Source organism: Bos taurus, chromosome 9, assembly GCF_002263795.3.
Source record: "Bos taurus isolate L1 Dominette 01449 registration number 42190680 breed Hereford chromosome 9, ARS-UCD2.0, whole genome shotgun sequence".
Taxonomy (NCBI): Eukaryota; Metazoa; Chordata; class Mammalia; order Artiodactyla; family Bovidae; genus Bos; species Bos taurus.
Window position 1 is genome coordinate 89,354,753 of NC_037336.1, and position 16,895 is coordinate 89,371,647.

Consider the following 16,895-nt stretch of genomic DNA (forward strand, 5'->3'; position numbering starts at 1 on the left):
TCCCGCTAGGTCCTGACATGTGTCCTCCCGTCTCCCGCAAGCCCCCTGGCCCCTGCTGCTATCGTCTTTCCCTTGGACGTCTGTAATACCCGCTAGGCAGATTCCCTGCCCCCGGTTCCTGCACTGTGCCTTTGTCCACCTTCCACACAGCAGCTTGAGTGATAAAAGGCTTTAAGATTCTAAAGGGGATCATTTTGCTCTCCAGTTCAAAACACTGATTATCTTCCCCAGGCTGTGGGGATCCAGTGTGAAATCCACAGGCTTGGATCCTTGTAACAGCATGGGATCTGGTCCCTGCCACTTCTACCACGTCACCTGGACACCCACTCATTGAGTCTCTGCTCCAGGAACAGCCAGCCTTTCTTGCAGTTCCCTTTTATCCAAACCAGGTTCTCTCCTCCCCAGGGACTACGGAATGCGGATTATCCCATCTGAAATCCTCCTTTCCCACCTCCTCCCCAACCTGATTTCTCTGCACTGAATTCCTGAGGGCATCATCTCCATCTCCTCTTTCAAGAGGCCTTTCCTGTCCCTCCCCACCCCCGACTCCTTGATGTCCTTATCAACCCAATCCCGATGACTCTCTCTCATCACTCGCAGTGTTTTCTTCATATCACTCATCACCAGTTATAATCATTTACTTATTCAGTCATTCTCGAATGAGTCCATGTGCAACCTCCAGAGTGAAACCTTGGTCTGTTTTATTTACCTAGAAGCAAGCACAACGCCTGCGTGTAACAAGTTCTCCATAAGTATTTGTTGACTAGATGAATGATGTAATAAATTAAGTAATCATCATCATAATACTATGAAGTCAATAATTATAATTATATGAATTTTCAGATCAAACAGCAGACCCAGAAATGTTAAATGGCTTGGCATAGGTCATGCAAGGCCATTTAGTTATTCAGCTAACCTTTACTCAGCATTTGTTCTGTGTCAGAGAGCCACATGCATAGGATAAGAAGAAAATTGAGCAACTTTATCCACTGAGAGAGAGAGCAGTGTAAGTATAGAGTCTATAAAATTCATCAAGAGATGAGAAAGACAGAGAACAGAAGAACTAATTAAGCCTCCAGTGGTGGTGGTTCAGAGCAAAGATCGGGGCTTCTGAACTAATTCAGAAGGTTAAGTACAGGGTTGCTAGGTACAAGGGTTGAGCTAAGGTTTTCTGTGAAAAACGGAAGATGTGACAGAAAAAAAGTTTTACTTCCTAAGGATGAAGATATCAAAAGCTATTTGTAGTTGTTGTCTAGCTGCCAAGTCATGTCTGACTCTTTTGCGTCCCCATGGAGAGTAGGTCACCAGGCTCATCTGTCCATGGGATTTTCCAAGCAAGAATACAGGAGTGGGTTGACACTTCTTCTCAAGGGGATCTTCCCAACCCAGGGATTGAATATACATCTCCTGCCTTGGCAGGTGGATTCTTCACCACTGAGTCACTAGGGAAGCCTGATTAAAACATATTACAAGGTGCCAAACTTTAAATAGTTCATAAAACATAGGTCTATGAAGTTTTCCTGGAAAGGGACATTTTCACTCACTAATGAAATAGCCACAAACAACAGTTTAAGAAGCCATTAGAAATTACAGTAAACTCCCCCAACAGAGTTCGCCTGTGTGGACGGCCCTAGCCTATAGATGGGCATGTTTTGTATGCGTGTAGTTGCTCAGTCGTGTCTGACTCTTTGCGACCCCATGGACGGTAGCCTCCCAGGCACCTCTGTCAATGGGGATTCTCCAGGCAAGAATACTGGAGTGGGTTGCCATTTCCCTCTCCAGAATGTTTCTGTATAGCCGTGGCAATTCCGAAGCACAGGCAGAGGACGAATGGAATGTGGAACCCAGCCCCACCTTGGCCTTCCCGAGAGCTGCTGTTTTCTCCCGCAGTTCCGCGTGCTGCCTCTCGGACGCGTTCAGGCTGGCCTCCACGCCGTCCATCCAACTGCAAAACTGTCGAACATCATCCTGGTAACTTGTCCACTTAGAAAGAGCTCCTTCAAGTTGACTGAAAGGTAATTGAAAGGTCAGTAATCTACAGTGAGAAGCCGTCTGCATGCAGTCTGTCTGATCTCTGTCACGTGTCTGCTCTGTCCACTTCCCCGGCAGGAAGCCCATAGATCAGGTCAGGGCAGGCTTGAGGGGGACTGAATGGTCACGGCTTATCAAATCCAAGCCTGGGTCTCTGGAAAGCACAACTTTGAAAAGCAAAGGATGGTGAAGCCCAGGCTGACAGGTGGAGAAGTGGGACAGGGCATACAACTTGGAGTCAGTAACCAAGTCATGTGAGACACAGGAAGAGGTCTGAAGGCAAAAGGAGAGATGCCCCAAGCAAGGCTTTTCTTGAGCCAAGACTCAAGAAAATAAGAGTATCAATATTTTATTCCATCAGAGGAGAGAAACAAGAAAGGAATAAAAGACAGGAAACTGACTCATGGTTTCTCCAAGGGTAATTTTCAGAGACACTCTGTCTACACTGGCTCCCGCAGCGCCTTTTGGGGGAGTAAATTTCAGCTCCCTTTACGGACTGCCCTCTTTTCCTCATGGCTCTTTCCCGCCACCCACTGGTGTGTTCTGGGGCTACTTCCCAAGGAAACAGTTTAGTTTTAACTAATACATCTTCACATGATTAAACATTTATTTATCCTGTGGTTTTCTAAGCAGTGAACACCAACATGAAGAAACATATAGTTATAGTTACGTAAAAACACAGACACAGTACTGTCAGTCAACGTAAATGCAAGGTTGCACCTGCCACTTTCTTTTCTTCCAAGAAGAAAAAAGAAAAGAAGGGAAGGAGGGAATGAAGGAAGGAAGGAGGCAAAAAATAAGGGAGCAGGGCAATAGAGAGAGTGAAAGAGACGCAAAGAGAGGATAGGGGGAACCCTGTACAGTGTGTTACTGAGCTATTCTATAGATATTTTAGCAATGACTTGCAGTAGCCCTTTGGCTTCACTAACCTTTTACAACGAATTGCTGCAGACAAAAGTGACGCCCACATATCCTTCACACTCGCCAGCTGCTGCTGAATGGCAGGGATGCCTTCCGGGGAGGTGTTCTGAAGGACAGATTCTCCTCTGGTCACTATCATCTTCATCTGGATCTCTTTTTCCTGTTTCACTGATAACAGAGCCTGTAAAAGCCCATACAGAAGTCCTTTGTCATCTGTATGTTTAACATCGCTAGCTTTAAATATTTCAGAGTCCCTGTGGATAGCAGATGACCTGCCGTCGTGTTGAGCCCTGGATCTCTTGGGCTGATCAGGAGGCCAGGAGAGTCACTGGCTGGTGGTATCAGGAACCAGTAACCAGTTACCAGTCACCCACTGGTCTCCAAGTGGCCTTGGCCTTTCAGATCTTTATTATTCTCTGAATGAATAATCCCTGATTTCCACTGAAGTTTAAGTTCACTGTTTTTTAATAAGCAAAAAATAGACAACAATAGGATTCCTAAATTCTCAAAGGTCACAGGATGAAGAGCTCTATGCATGTTAAGGTCTCTCATACAACAAACTGAAAGAAATAGATAAATTCATAGTCTATATTAAATTTATACATTTCAAGTTCTTCACAAGCACTCTTCTTTTTCTATATAATAAAGATGCTTGAATTCAAAGTTATAAAACTGGTGTTTATCACCTAAAAGGTAAAACTTCATCTCTCTCCCTCATCTGGAGCTTGCCCATCTCTGCAGATTCAGTTTCAGCCACTCCTGGCCATCAGCTTCTGCCGCAGCAGAAAGGAAGTGCTAGCAGCGACTCACACACCACACCATTGGCTTTCTTCAGCTTTTGCTCATTGGGTTCCATCCTCAAGTCTCAGGTTTTCTGAGAAATCTGCTCCAACTCTCAACACCATCTGTCCTTGCCCAGCTCTGGTCCTCTATGTGCCCACAGCTCCATCAGCATGCCCCATCTGCTATTACTGTCTCCTGTGCCTCAGCCTCTAGCCTCAGACTATAAAATCCTGAGGACATACTTTATTCATTTTTCAACCCTTGGTATCAAGACAGAGCACCAGTCTCCTAGAAGACACTCAGCATATAAATGGCAGGTGAATGAATGAAGAATGATTGCCTTACTACAAACGTAAACTCATATTGAACGAATTTCTTATGACGGGAGAAGAATGGACTAACTGATACAAGCAGGCAAGTTAATTGAACAAGATGGGAAATGTTTCTGATAAACATTTCTGATAAAATGTTTCATTGAAGTATCTTCTTAGAATAGATATGTCTGAAATCATTTGAAACTAGCCTATTCACTGGCTATATCAAGCACGTAACCACCTTTGGGTTGTTATTTCTTTTTTTGTAAAGTATTGCTGGGCAAGTCTATCTGGGCTCAAATGATTCAGGAATGCTTAGGCAAGGCCTCCCTGTGTCAACAGGATCATAACAGCAGAGTATTCTTGGACTTCTTTTTTTCTTTTTAATATTTTATTATATATTCATTTATTTGGCTGCATAGAGTCTTAGTTGCGGCATGTGGACTGTTTCGTTACAGCACACATATTCTCTAGTTGTGGTGTGCGGGCCTTTAGACGCTCCACGGCACGTGGAATCTTAGTTCCCTGACTAGGAATCCAACCAGTGACCTCTGCATCGCAAAGCAGATTCCTAACCACTGGACCAGCAGAGAAGTCCCCATTCTTGGGCTTCTTATCACACCAGGCAGATGGAGAGTTGAGAAATTTTGAGAAAAACAAATTCTGTAAATCAGAGACATTTCCTGTAAAAGACACACCTCCAGCTTGAGCATCCTGCTGTCCAGCACACTCTTGTCCGAGGTCGGGTGGCAGTAAGAGTCCAACATGTGGACCGTGTCCATCATCCAGTCCTGCAGGTCTTTAATTCCCAGGGAGAACTGATTGTGTTCCGCAACAATCCTATCCAGTCTTGACACTTTCTCCTAGAAGTGACAGAGACCGTCATCCAGCTGTCCCTTCCATAGAGGCTTCACAGCCTACAGCTATGCAGACTGTAAAGCTAACCCCTGGTCCAAATAACTGTGATCAGCCATAGGTTTGTACTCTGCATAGATACGATAAAGGCTGTATTAATCTGTGAGATGGGAAATAGCTTTCTAAAGAGTAAAAATATGAGAATAATTGGGTCAAGAAGCAGAAAGATTACAATGACAATTTACTGCCCCTCAACTTACTTGCTACTCTTCTTTATGACAACTGGGGATACTTTTCAGAAATTTCATTAATTTATTCCTCACACCTTGTCTGGGAAACCCACTGAAGTAGTTTGTGCTTTCAGATCATCATATTTGGGTCAATACCACATACCCACATGACCTACATGATAGCCAATTCAAAAAAAAACAATTATCTGAGATTTTGTAATATCCCTAAATTGGGACCATAAATATGGTTTTATTTATTAATTAAAGCTAACATCCAACACAATGAAGATTTTATGAATATTAATTTTTAGCACATAAAGCATTTGAATATCTGTTGATTTTTTGGTACCTAAATAAATACAAAGCAATATAAAGATGGTCTTAATTTACTCTAGATTTTCTGAATTTATGCCAGATTTTCTAAAAACAAAAAAAGTAACAAAGATAGGTGTAAACATAGTCTCTTCACTCCCAGGCTAATACTATATGACTGTCTCAATGATGTTTTATTGGGGATGCAAACAGCAGGCCAGGAGTAAGCCCACACTCAAACAGGTGAAGCCAAGTTCCAGCAGGTTCCCTACATTCTCAGATCTGAAATGCAAAAGAGAAATATAGGGAACAAATGTCACAAGGCCATAAAATTCAAGGTGGTCTGGCCCTTCACAATTCAGGATGTGTCTGCTGAATGCTCTAAGTGAGGTCACTGTCGGATCCCATTTACTTTTTTTCTAAGTTGTTAGAAAAGAGCTTTCCTCTGTGATGGGAATCACTGCCAATTTTGAGCTCTGCTCCAGAATCTGAACTGAAGCTCTCAATCAACGCATCTTTGATGACTATGTAATAAATATAAATAATTGAGACAAATGAAAACAAAAAGTACTGTCCTTAAAAGTCACTCTTGTTGAGTCCACTAAAACTTAAAAACAGCTTCAAATTTCTGTTTTTTGGAAAGTAATTTAATCTGTGTCTCTTTAGACCTAGTACGCTGAAGTCTGCCTTCTATTTATGCTTTGAGTCTTCAAAATAAGAGCTCTGGGAACCATTTCAGGATTAAAGGGAATACTTGGTGTAACCATAGAGATAGAAAGTCTCTTGGATGTTTGAAACCTCCCTTGCTGTTTTCAGACAAGCACGTTGAGATGACGCAGCACACATGTTTGGCCAGGGTTGCAAGGCTAGGAAGAGCACTTACACGCCTCAGCCCTGCCCCCGGGGCCCCGGGACTCCCGGGCCCCAGCTCTGCCACCAGGACGCACACTCACACACAGCACATGGCAGGCGTTACCTTTGTTACATTGCTTAGCGCTAGATACTGAGAAGACAGCTGCGACACCCGGTGCATAAAGCTCCTGCTGGCCGCCTGGCCCTCCCACAGCTGCTGAGCTTTCTCTTTCAGCCTGCGGAGCTGAGGCTCGTAGCAGTTTATTTCCTCAAGGACAGACTGAAAAGCACAAGCAAGTCACTATTAAGAGGCTGGGGAAGAGCACACAGCAGACAAAGCTTTGGCCTCAAGACCGCGGAAACAAGCACTGGAGAGTAATAGACGTGGCCCAAAGGCGTTATTATTTCCAAGCTACACACAGTGTAGGGCTCCAGGACCGGACAAATTACACCTCAAAGGAAAGCCGGAGCTCTGAACTCAGGAAAGGGTGCACCCAATCTCAAGACAGCATCATCTAACTTCAGGGTGCCCCCCTGCCTCTGATCTGAAGGAGGATCAGACCGGCCAGGGGTTCATTACCTGCAGCTTCTGCTGTTCTCGTCTCTTGGCTGGCAGATCATACAGGCGATTGGTGCTTTCATGAACCATCTTCTCGGTCTTACTCAGCCAGTCCTGTACAGGCTCAGCACTTACTTCAAAGTCCTTCATTTGGATCTTTAGATTCTATGAGGTTTTAGATAGTGTTAGGGACCAAAAAAAAAAAAATGTTAATAGTAAGTGTAGAGTCTTTTAATTTCCTCATTCATAAAATAGAAATGTGGTGATGTAGACTAAACACATTAATACATGCTAAGCGGGCACTTACAACAGCACCTGATAAATGTTCACCTTCACTGTTTTGGCAGCTCTAGCCTCTCTCTTGAACATCACACTTATGTTCGCTGTTATTTTCCTGGCCATTACCCACTGGTTATCTTGCAGGCCCATCGAATTTAATATCTATTAAACTGAATGAATTTTTCTCTCTTCCCCAACCACTTTTTCTACCATATTCAAGACTCCCCTAATGGCATCATCATTCAAGCTATCTTCCAAATGAGAAACTAAAGACTTAAACTTAACTTCTTCTTCCTCGAGCCCCTTGTTAAATCAGTTATCAAATCCTGCCATGTTTTCTCTTAGAGAGAAATCCTTCATCCATTATCAATTCTTTAATTCAGGCCCTTGTCTCTTTCATCTGGACCATTTTGAAAAGCTTTCTCTGGTCTTCCAGCTACTTACTATTTACCATTCTGGTCTACACTATGGCCAGAGAGTTAAGATATTTGTCTCTGAAAGACCAGTAGATTCTTCATTCAGCTTTTTTCAATCTTAGAATTAAGCCCTAGTGTCCTAAAACATTCATTGTGTGTAATGAACTAAAAGGGACTTCCCTCATAGCTCAGTTGGTAAATCATCTGCCTGTAATGCAGGAGACCCGGGTCCGATTCCTGGGTCGGAAAGATCCCCTGGAGAAGGAAATGGCAACCCACTCTAATATTCTTGCCTGGAGAATCCCATGGACAGAGGAGCCTGACAGGCTACAGTCCACAGGATCACAAGAGTTGGACACAACTTAGCGACTAAACCGCCACCGATGAACTAATGTCTCTTCTATGCATCTAGAATGGTATGGGTCATGTTGCATCCTTGGGAAAATCGAGAAAATAAGTGCTGTTCTGAGGTTCAGAAAAGGAATCCTATCCAAGAGTCAAGGTCAAATGGTTTAGTACGCAAGACATCCTACTATCAGGTCCTAATCTTCATCGTTGGTCTTACGTTTGTTGCTCTTCCCACATTTCACTTGAATGCCAAACATCTCAAAGCCTCCTACTAACAGTTGACACTTAACAACACCCTGGCCCTGCACATTCACTCCCTTCTAACTGAAATGCACGGTGGCCTCGGCAAATTCAAAGAATGCTTAGTTTCCAGATTCAGTTAGAATGTCACCTTTCTGGATACCTTCCTTGATTTCTCCACACAGAGTCAGTTTCATCCTTCTCTGAGTGATTCCCACATCCTGAGTATACCTCTATTGCAACCATCTCTTTTCATATTGTTTCTCCCTAAGGAGAAGAAAAGGTTAACACTTTCATATTCCTAACATAGTGCTCGGCACATAATAAGTGTTACTATGTGTGTTATTGTGTGTATTCTTAATATAAGTGAAGGAAGAAAGGCAGGAAGACAGTAAGGAAGGAAAGGAGATAGGCAGAAAGGAAGGAAGAAGAGAAGGAAAGAAAGAAGGAAGAAAAATAAGAAAAGCAGGAAGGCAAGCAATCCCTGACCTACTGGACATTTCTTGAATTAGGTAACCTCATTATCTATACTATATGCACTGCTTTTGACAGGAGATGCTCAGGCCACACTGCACTAATGATCCCTGCAGGGTTGACAGTGAATTTCTAGGCACTGCAAAATGGTTCTCTAATCTGTGTCAGATGCTCAACCGTGTCCAACTCTTTGCAACCCCATGGACTGTAGCCTACCAGGCACTTCTGTCCATGGGATTTTACAGGCAAGAATATTGGAGTGGGTTACCATTTCCTTCTCCAAGGGATCTTCCCAACCCACGGATTGAACCTATATCTCCTGTCGCTTCTTCACTGCAGGCAGACTCTTTACCACTTGAGCCATCTGGGCCTCTGCAAAATAGTTATTACTCTCTATTACATGGAGGATGCCTGCCACGAAACGATAGCCACTATTACAGTCGAGAACTACAATGGTCTCTGGTTAGTTAATAATTGAGGAAACATGCATTTCCTCTTTCCAGATATTAATTCTCTATTATTAGTTTTCCGTCCTTCATTGATTATGGCCATAATTAAATTAAGGCACTCTTCTGCTAGGAAACATTTTAAAAGGAAGAAAAAAATACTTGCCATGATGCTTAACTTTCCTCTAAGAGAAGAGTTGGTACACAAAACAGATTATTTCAAGAAAAAAAAATAATTGCATTGTGGGGTAATTATGATTATAATAAATTCAAGTTATGTTATCCCTAGGTAAAATCAAATTGTTTTGTCTCTCTGCATACTGAACTCGTAAAATCTACTATTCAGTACTTGGTATCTGCATTAGTTATAACACACTGTCTCATCCATAGCATTTTGCAGCCTTGCATGGATATTTCTGTTCAGTTCTCCTAGAACAACTTTCACAAATGAGGGACTTCAAGTAAAGATTAAATGATATTGCCTAAAACTAAAACCAGTTGTTCCTGAAGGGCTGGTGCATAGGCAAGCCTGTGATAACTGCCTCTATCATGCAAGAAGCTATTACATTCCTCAGTGAGGCTCACACTTCAACTAGCTGATTCTTAAAGTTATCCAGTTATCCAATCATATTCAGAGAGGGATGACCAAAATCTCTGACAAGGATATCTAGATGTACTGGATATAATACACTGGATTTTAACAACAACAACAAACAACACAGAACATGTCCACATGGTTGGCTATCATATACCTCCAGAGCTGATTCCTTTTGGTGGAGATTCGAATGAAAATTTTTCCAATCTTCTTTTGCAGTTGCAATTTTGGCCTGAATGCCGCTAGCTTTCTCTTTGGTCAACAGAGTACACAAAAGTTCTCCTTTAGAAAGCATCGTGTTTAGCTTGTGCTGTCCATTTTCACTTTCTGAGAAAAATTCCTTAAAGAAGAGATTAGGTACAATAAAAAGCTCTATACATTAAAATACATGAATTTCCTACTTATTTCTCAACAAAATCAAAGAAAAGAAATAAACAATTTTGTTGCATATATTAATTGATTAAGATTCTTTTACCCTATTTGTACAATAATACTCTTAGGCATTAGTGTATTATGTATGCACTGTATCTAATAATAATCTTATGTAACTGTTATAGGTATTGTGAAAATTAATGAGAAAATCTGCCTAGCATGCTCAAGCACAATGTTTCTCACATACAAAGAGCTTTTATTATCTCCTAAATCCCTATTAATATATAAAAATAGCATGCATTTAGATGAATGGACTAGTTTCTTTTCACTTACGCATCAATTGTTTCAAGCAGGGATTTACCTGAAATCTGAGTTTCTTAGGCAAAACTTTAAGAGGCTTATAATAAGATCTAGAAGTCAGTGATGCATACTCAGTCACTTAGTCATGTCCGACTCTTTGGGACCCCACAGACAGTAAACCACCAGGCTCCTTTGTCCATGGAATTCTCCAGGCAAGACTACTGAAGTGGGTTGCCAAAAACCTCCTCTAGGGGATCTTCCTGACTGTGGGATTGAACCGAGTCTCCTGCACTGGCAGGTGGATTCTTCACCTCTGAGTCACCTGGAGACACTGTGATTACATGTTTTCTTTTTTGACCATATGGCTTGTGAGTTTTGGTTCCCTGACCATGGACTGAACCATGCATGTCCCCTGTAGTAGAAGCACAGAGTCCTAACCACTGGACCACTAGAGAATTTTCAGCACCATTATTAGAATTAATTGATCACACTCTTACCTGTATTTTCTGAAGACTCGTTGAAACTTCATTGATATTTTGAGGTATGTCAAAGCACTTAGCAGTTGTGATCTTTGCATTAACCAACCACTGTTGGAAATCCTTGAAGGCTCTCAGAAATCTTTGCTGTAAAATCTGTTCTTTATTCTGACAGCCCTTGGATGCTTGCAAACAAAGACTGGAACCATGATTTGAAGCATTTAACGGGAGAAAAAAAGTGATAAAGTAGATCAAAATAATGTTCAAGAAAATCAACAGCCCTTAATATACACTCACACCATTTGATAATATATTTAAAGATTAATTTATATTATTACTGAACTCACAACTTAAACAAACCTCTGACTTCTTATTTGTGTAAAAATATTTTGAATGCCCATAAGGTTTATGCTCACCAATTATACTCTTTAATCAAGCCAGAAACTTTTCCGCTGTATGTACTCAGGTCTCTGGAAAATCGACAAAGTTCATTCAGTTGAGACTTGAGATTTTCCGTCTGAGGCTCTGCTTTTTGTAGAGCATCCAGTATCTCCTACCAGGAAATAACCAGGCAGAGGAGCAGGTGCTTAAACTGGGCAATTTCCACATCCTCGTATGATACACGCATAAATCACATAATAAATTATTAGTGGAGGGAGAACCAACACAGTAGATTCAGTAATGAGATGAGGCCTATTTTCAGGATTCCCACTGGCAGATGATAGCACTTGGTTATTTTGCATCTTTTTCTAGGAAGAGCTAAGTTCTCAAGTATCCAGCGTTGCCTGATAGTCAAATGATCAAGTGGTCAAGTAACTTAAAGTGGAACGAGGAACAGAAAAACAAGAATAGCCTAAATTGTTCAAAAACATTCTGACTATGCCATTGGAAGATGTGCATGGGTATATACTGTTTAAAGGTGAAGAGAAATCATTTCAAAGCAAAGCAATAGTAACCTTGGATTAGAAAATACATGTAGCAACTGAATTTATGTAGTATATATACAGTTAACTTTTACATTAAGAATTTCTTATATATCAGAGGTCTAATTTAACTAATAATTTATTCCTTTCATAGTTTCATTCATCTAGTCATCAAATATCTGCTAAATATCTGGTATCTATCAATCATTTTGCTGGATTCTGGCACTCTCAAAACAACTAAAGGTGTGATTTTTGTACTTGAAGAGCTCACAATTTAATAGATGAGAGAGAGACGTGATTAATCACAATATTGTAAATCTGAAATCCAAAACAAAGTGTTGGGACTTGACAAGGACACCTCTGAAACCACATGGTCTACTAAGTTACACAAGGTGCTTTGCAATCAGAGTTTTCTTATAGCATTGTCACAAGGAACACGTGAGATCTTCACTGTCAAATCCTTAGCACAGTTCCTGGCACATCAAGTGCCTAATTAGTAAAGACAGCAGGCTATTTAAGTGGGACTATGTAGATAATATTATCTCCAAGTTAAAAAAAAATATTAAAGAGGAGGGGCAAGAAGATGAGTAACTACTCAAATAGCTGTTGCTGTTACTATTACTGTTCTCAGAGAGATTTATCAAGACACGGCCTAGATTTGTAGGAAAACCAGGCCTCTCAACAAAGTAGGTCTGTGTTGTATTTCTCGTCCTAGAAAATGGCACCACTGTCCTCCCACTGATCTGAATCAGAAAACTTCTCACTCCACACAAGATGAACGAGGTCTGATCTATTGTATGTCTTAACTCTTAATCAGCTCTCTTTCCCTCTGCTTCTTGACTCTCAGCGCCCCGTCTACTCTCGAATGGCACAGTGTTCTCTGATTGTGAATCCCATTCTCCAGTTGTTGCCTGTGTTTTCTCATTCCTTAGTAATTCTGGATCTTGATACTGTTCCTCTACCTTTCCCATCTGGTCAATTTGTAATCAAGCCTCAACACTCAGCTCAAATCAGGGCTCCTCTAAGGATTCTCTGCTCTCTGTCCCACCTCTTAGGGGATTATCTTGAGGACACACAGCACTGTGTCTGCACTCATCACCAGCCAGCGTCCCCACTAGTCTTGAACTTCTTGGCTTTTCCACCTAGACCGTGATTCTCAGAGGAGGGATGAAGTTCCCCTGGTTTGAAAATTCTTTCTAGGTTAGTGGCTGGACTTCAGAGGAGTATACGATGTTTTTATTTATGAAATTCACAAATAATTAGAAAGTTTCTCTCCAAAACTCCAAACACTAGTAACTACTATTTTATACCACATTAAACCTTTTATTTAAGGGAAAATGTTATAAGAACTAAAGAAATTTCCCACATACCAAAAAAGTAAAAAGAACCAGAGATTCAAAACAGTCATTTATAAATTAGATGATATGAAAAGTGAAAAGCTTTTGACTAAAAACTTATACTAAAAAAAAAAAAAAAAAAATCATCTCCCCTGGTGGCTCAGAAGGTAAAGCGTCTACCTGCAATGCGGGAGACCTGGGTTCTATCCCCATGTTGGGAAGATCCCCTGGAGAAGGAAATGGCAACGCACTCTAGTATTCTTGCCTGGAAAATTCCATGGACAGAGAAGCCTTGTAGGCTACAGTCCATGGGGTCACAAAGAGTCGGACATGACTGAGCAACTTGACTACACTAAACTTAACATAAATTAAAGCATTTTGGCAGTCTTTCATTTTATAAATATCAGGTTGTATAATTCTGTTTCAGTTAAGTCTTAAAATGTATTTTTTCCCCCTTAGAGGTTCTATAGGTTAATAAAATTGTTAAATCTATAAGGTTAATAACCTTGGAAATTAAAAAAAAATATGAGTTTTGCAAACATAGTGAATAAGATACTTTGCAACATGATTAACATAGTTTATAGATGATCCATTTTTATTTTTTAAAGATTTCTTGAGTCTCATCATTTAATTGTGGAATAGAGAATAAACACTTGTGGAATTTTATGTCTATTACTGTGATTTTCAACAGTGACAAACCCCGCCTCCAACAAACAGCAAAACAATGTCAAAGAACCCTGGCAAATCCATTATTTTGTAAAATGTCCTATGCATCCATCGTCATGGAAATATTATCATTATTTTTTAAAATTAAAAGCTTTTCTTAGCTTTATTGAAATGCAATCGATAAGCAACATTGTATAAATTTTAGGTGTACAACATGTTGATAAGGTACATTTATATATTGTAAATGATTATCACTTGATCATTAGCTCACACCTCCATCCCATCACATAATTACCATTTCCATTTTTGTGTGTGGTGAGAAAATTTATTATCTGTTTTTATCTTTTATTTTTTCCTGGTTTTATTGGGATATAATTGACATATAGCACTGTATAAGTTTAAGGTATACAGCATAATGTTATCTGTTTTGATATTAAAACATCATTTTTAAAAATAAAAGGAAATCTGAATATTGCGAGGTGATATAGTATTATCATCTAAAGTATGAACTTTGGAGCCAAATCTGGAAGGAGATTTAAGCGAAGGGCTGGCAATTTTGGATTACCAGCACAAATAATAATCTATATTGTCTTCTTGAGATTCCAAGAAATGCTAATAATGTTTTAACATTAGTATAAATGTGCCAAACCTGTCCTCTTTTAAATAGAAAATTTAAAAGGCCACTCTCAGGTAAAATCCAGGAAGAAATTTTATCTTAGTTTACCATGCACCTGTCTACCAAAAATAGAAGAGGAGAGTCTTAACTTTTTCTCTTGAATTTAAGTCAAGGTACTATATACAAGTTATGTAAAATCAGTATGGAAGTTCGAGGTTGTTTTTCTTGCTCAGTGATTCTGAATAAATTCAGTAGTTCCAGTATGTTTTTTTTTTTTTTTTTCTTAATTTTCTGAATTACATTCCTATGACCACCTAAGGCATGTCTCTATGTATTGGCTACTACAATATTTTGAAAAGTGATTGGGATATTTCTTTAAATTATGTACAACCCAAAATGTTGGTGTTTTGTACGGATCACAAGTGCAGCATTCCTTAGTTATTTCTGTTTGTCACAAGTGTTACTTAAAGAACAACGTATGTATTGCATGAAAACATTATGACCTTTTTCTCTTCGTTTAAACAAACTTCAAGGTAACTGGACTTCTAAAGCAAGAAAAAAAGTCCATATTCTCTTTACATTATCATGTGCATTTTTTTATAGGTTTCACCTATTACTTTCATTAGTAGTATGAATAAAAAAATGATAGCTCAAAACAGTAATTCGATTTAAATATAACCAAATCTTTCTTTTAAAAATAATTCATCATATTAATGGAAGAGAAAGAAAAGGAAACACAAAAGAACTAAAGCATAATAATTCATTTTTTTATACCAGAGTGAATAATATTGACCACATGGGACAACGTACTGACTTCCTTCTCCCTGTTTTACAGAACTTTCTGTGCTTTATTCTGGAGCTTAAGCCTAAAGGATAGGAAACGCGAGAAAACAAAATCCTAGAAACATTATAAATTAAATAGTATAAGAGATGATTATGAAGTTTTATTTTGTGGGTGCTATATTTGTTTCAGATACTTGACTTAAGACAGTGTTGGAAATACTGCAAGACTTTCTTACTGGCTGGAGATATTTTGAAATCAATAACATAAATAGAAACAGAGAAGTTTACTAAACTTCCTTTTAAGGACATCCATGATTCAGAGCACTCTAAAACTGCACATATCGAAAGGCTTTCTGAGATATTATTTAAGTTTAAAGAAAGAAAGAAGATTTCAAGCTTCTGCCCATTTTTCACTCTTCCTTTTATGCTTTCCTTCCTCACATTCTGAAAGGACAGCTATTAGTTAAAAAAAAAAAAAGTCCACAAGGCAACTGGTGAGCATGACTAGGAGTTCTGTTAACGGATTAATTCAAACACAGCTGTCAATCCACACACAGAAGAGCTAATCAGGGTGAAAACTATTAGCTGTATTTTAGGAGATTACCAAACATTTTTTTCAAAGCTATGAATTCAATCATTTAATTGTTGGAAGTAATTCCCTGGCAGGAAAACAGCTCTGACTCTCTATTTATGCCTCTACCCACAGGCCACTTTTTTCAGACTGAGTAGCTGAAAACAACATTACAAACTCTTACATCATAAGAATGAAAGTAAAATATTCCCACTATCAATAAACGCTTCTTATGGTAAAAAGAAAGAAAACCTCTTTATCCCTTATGTCTATATTTTTACAGTACTTTGACTTATGAAAAAAGGAAATGGAGCAGCTTTACAAATTTAATTAGATTCATACTTATTTTTCCAAGTATGAATGTTGCATGTTTTTAGTTAGCAAGGAATTTTTTGTTGTTGTTGTTTAGCAATAAAGAAAGGCAAACAAACATTTTAGCATAACCCCCCAGCAGACACAGGAAGCCAGCTTACCCGGCCCTTCTGCCAGCATTCCACCAGCTCCTTATCTGTGTTCTTGCCTTCCAGGAGGGCTAACTGCTGAGTCCAGCTTGTCAGGAGGGCACTGAACTGTTCAAGGGCCTGCTCCAGCTGAGCCACTTGGCCTGAGAACTCCTGCTCCGAAAGGGCCATTTGGCTAACCAGGTTCTCCAAGCTGGTCTGCGTTTGGAAAACGCTGTCTTCCCACTGCTTCCAGTCCGCACGCAGGGCCTGCATCTCCGTGTCCAAGAGCTCACAGCCACTGGCAGTCGTGTTCCGTTTCACGGCAGGGGCCAGAGACTCCACTCTGCTTAGGCGGCTTGCACCAATCTCTCTGGAATCCATCAGCTCCTGTAATGGAATATCACCATGGCAACCGAGGAGGCTCTGAGTCACTTGGCCTTCAAGTTTCCAAATGTGTACAGAGGGGGACCCTGTCCTGCTAGGAAGTTTTAGCAAGTGTGCCACAAGGAACCGGATTCAATTCATCCGCCCACTCCTAAGTTATTATAGTAGAAAATTATCATTGTGAGCGTCAAGGTTTGTGGTGAAGTAAATTGAGGAATCTGCAACATCCTGAAACAGACTAAAGGGGAACCCTGAAATCCGGCGTTGTTGGAATATGTGAAACTATTTTGATAGTGATTTGAATGTTTGCCCGTGGTGTATTACTCAGATAAATGAGTGAATCTTATTTTTCCCTAAGTTGACATCAAG

The 16,895-nt window shown here is 40.0% G+C and overlaps 1 protein-coding gene across 19 annotated transcripts in view; it reads right to left on the reverse strand.

The window, feature by feature from the left end:
* Window positions 1–16,895, reverse strand: part of SYNE1 (spectrin repeat containing nuclear envelope protein 1) — a 503,306-nt gene that overhangs the window by 239,353 nt on the left and 247,058 nt on the right. For 18 of the 19 annotated variants that reach the window (XM_024997066.2, XM_024997067.2, XM_059889951.1 and 15 more), the window contains 9 exons: window positions 16,173–16,529; window positions 11,220–11,356; window positions 10,825–11,002; window positions 9,813–9,995; window positions 6,879–7,022; window positions 6,423–6,578; window positions 4,748–4,912; window positions 2,961–3,133; window positions 1,855–2,008 (listed from right to left, as the gene is read on the reverse strand). In XM_024997066.2, coding sequence (XP_024852834.1) covers window positions 1,855–2,008; window positions 2,961–3,133; window positions 4,748–4,912; window positions 6,423–6,578; window positions 6,879–7,022; window positions 9,813–9,995; window positions 10,825–11,002; window positions 11,220–11,356; window positions 16,173–16,529 — 1,647 coding nt within the window. The remainder of the gene's footprint in view (window positions 1–1,854; window positions 2,009–2,960; window positions 3,134–4,747; window positions 4,913–6,422; window positions 6,579–6,878; window positions 7,023–9,812; window positions 9,996–10,824; window positions 11,003–11,219; window positions 11,357–16,172; window positions 16,530–16,895) is intronic. The other variant, XM_059889948.1, reaches the window with a different exon arrangement.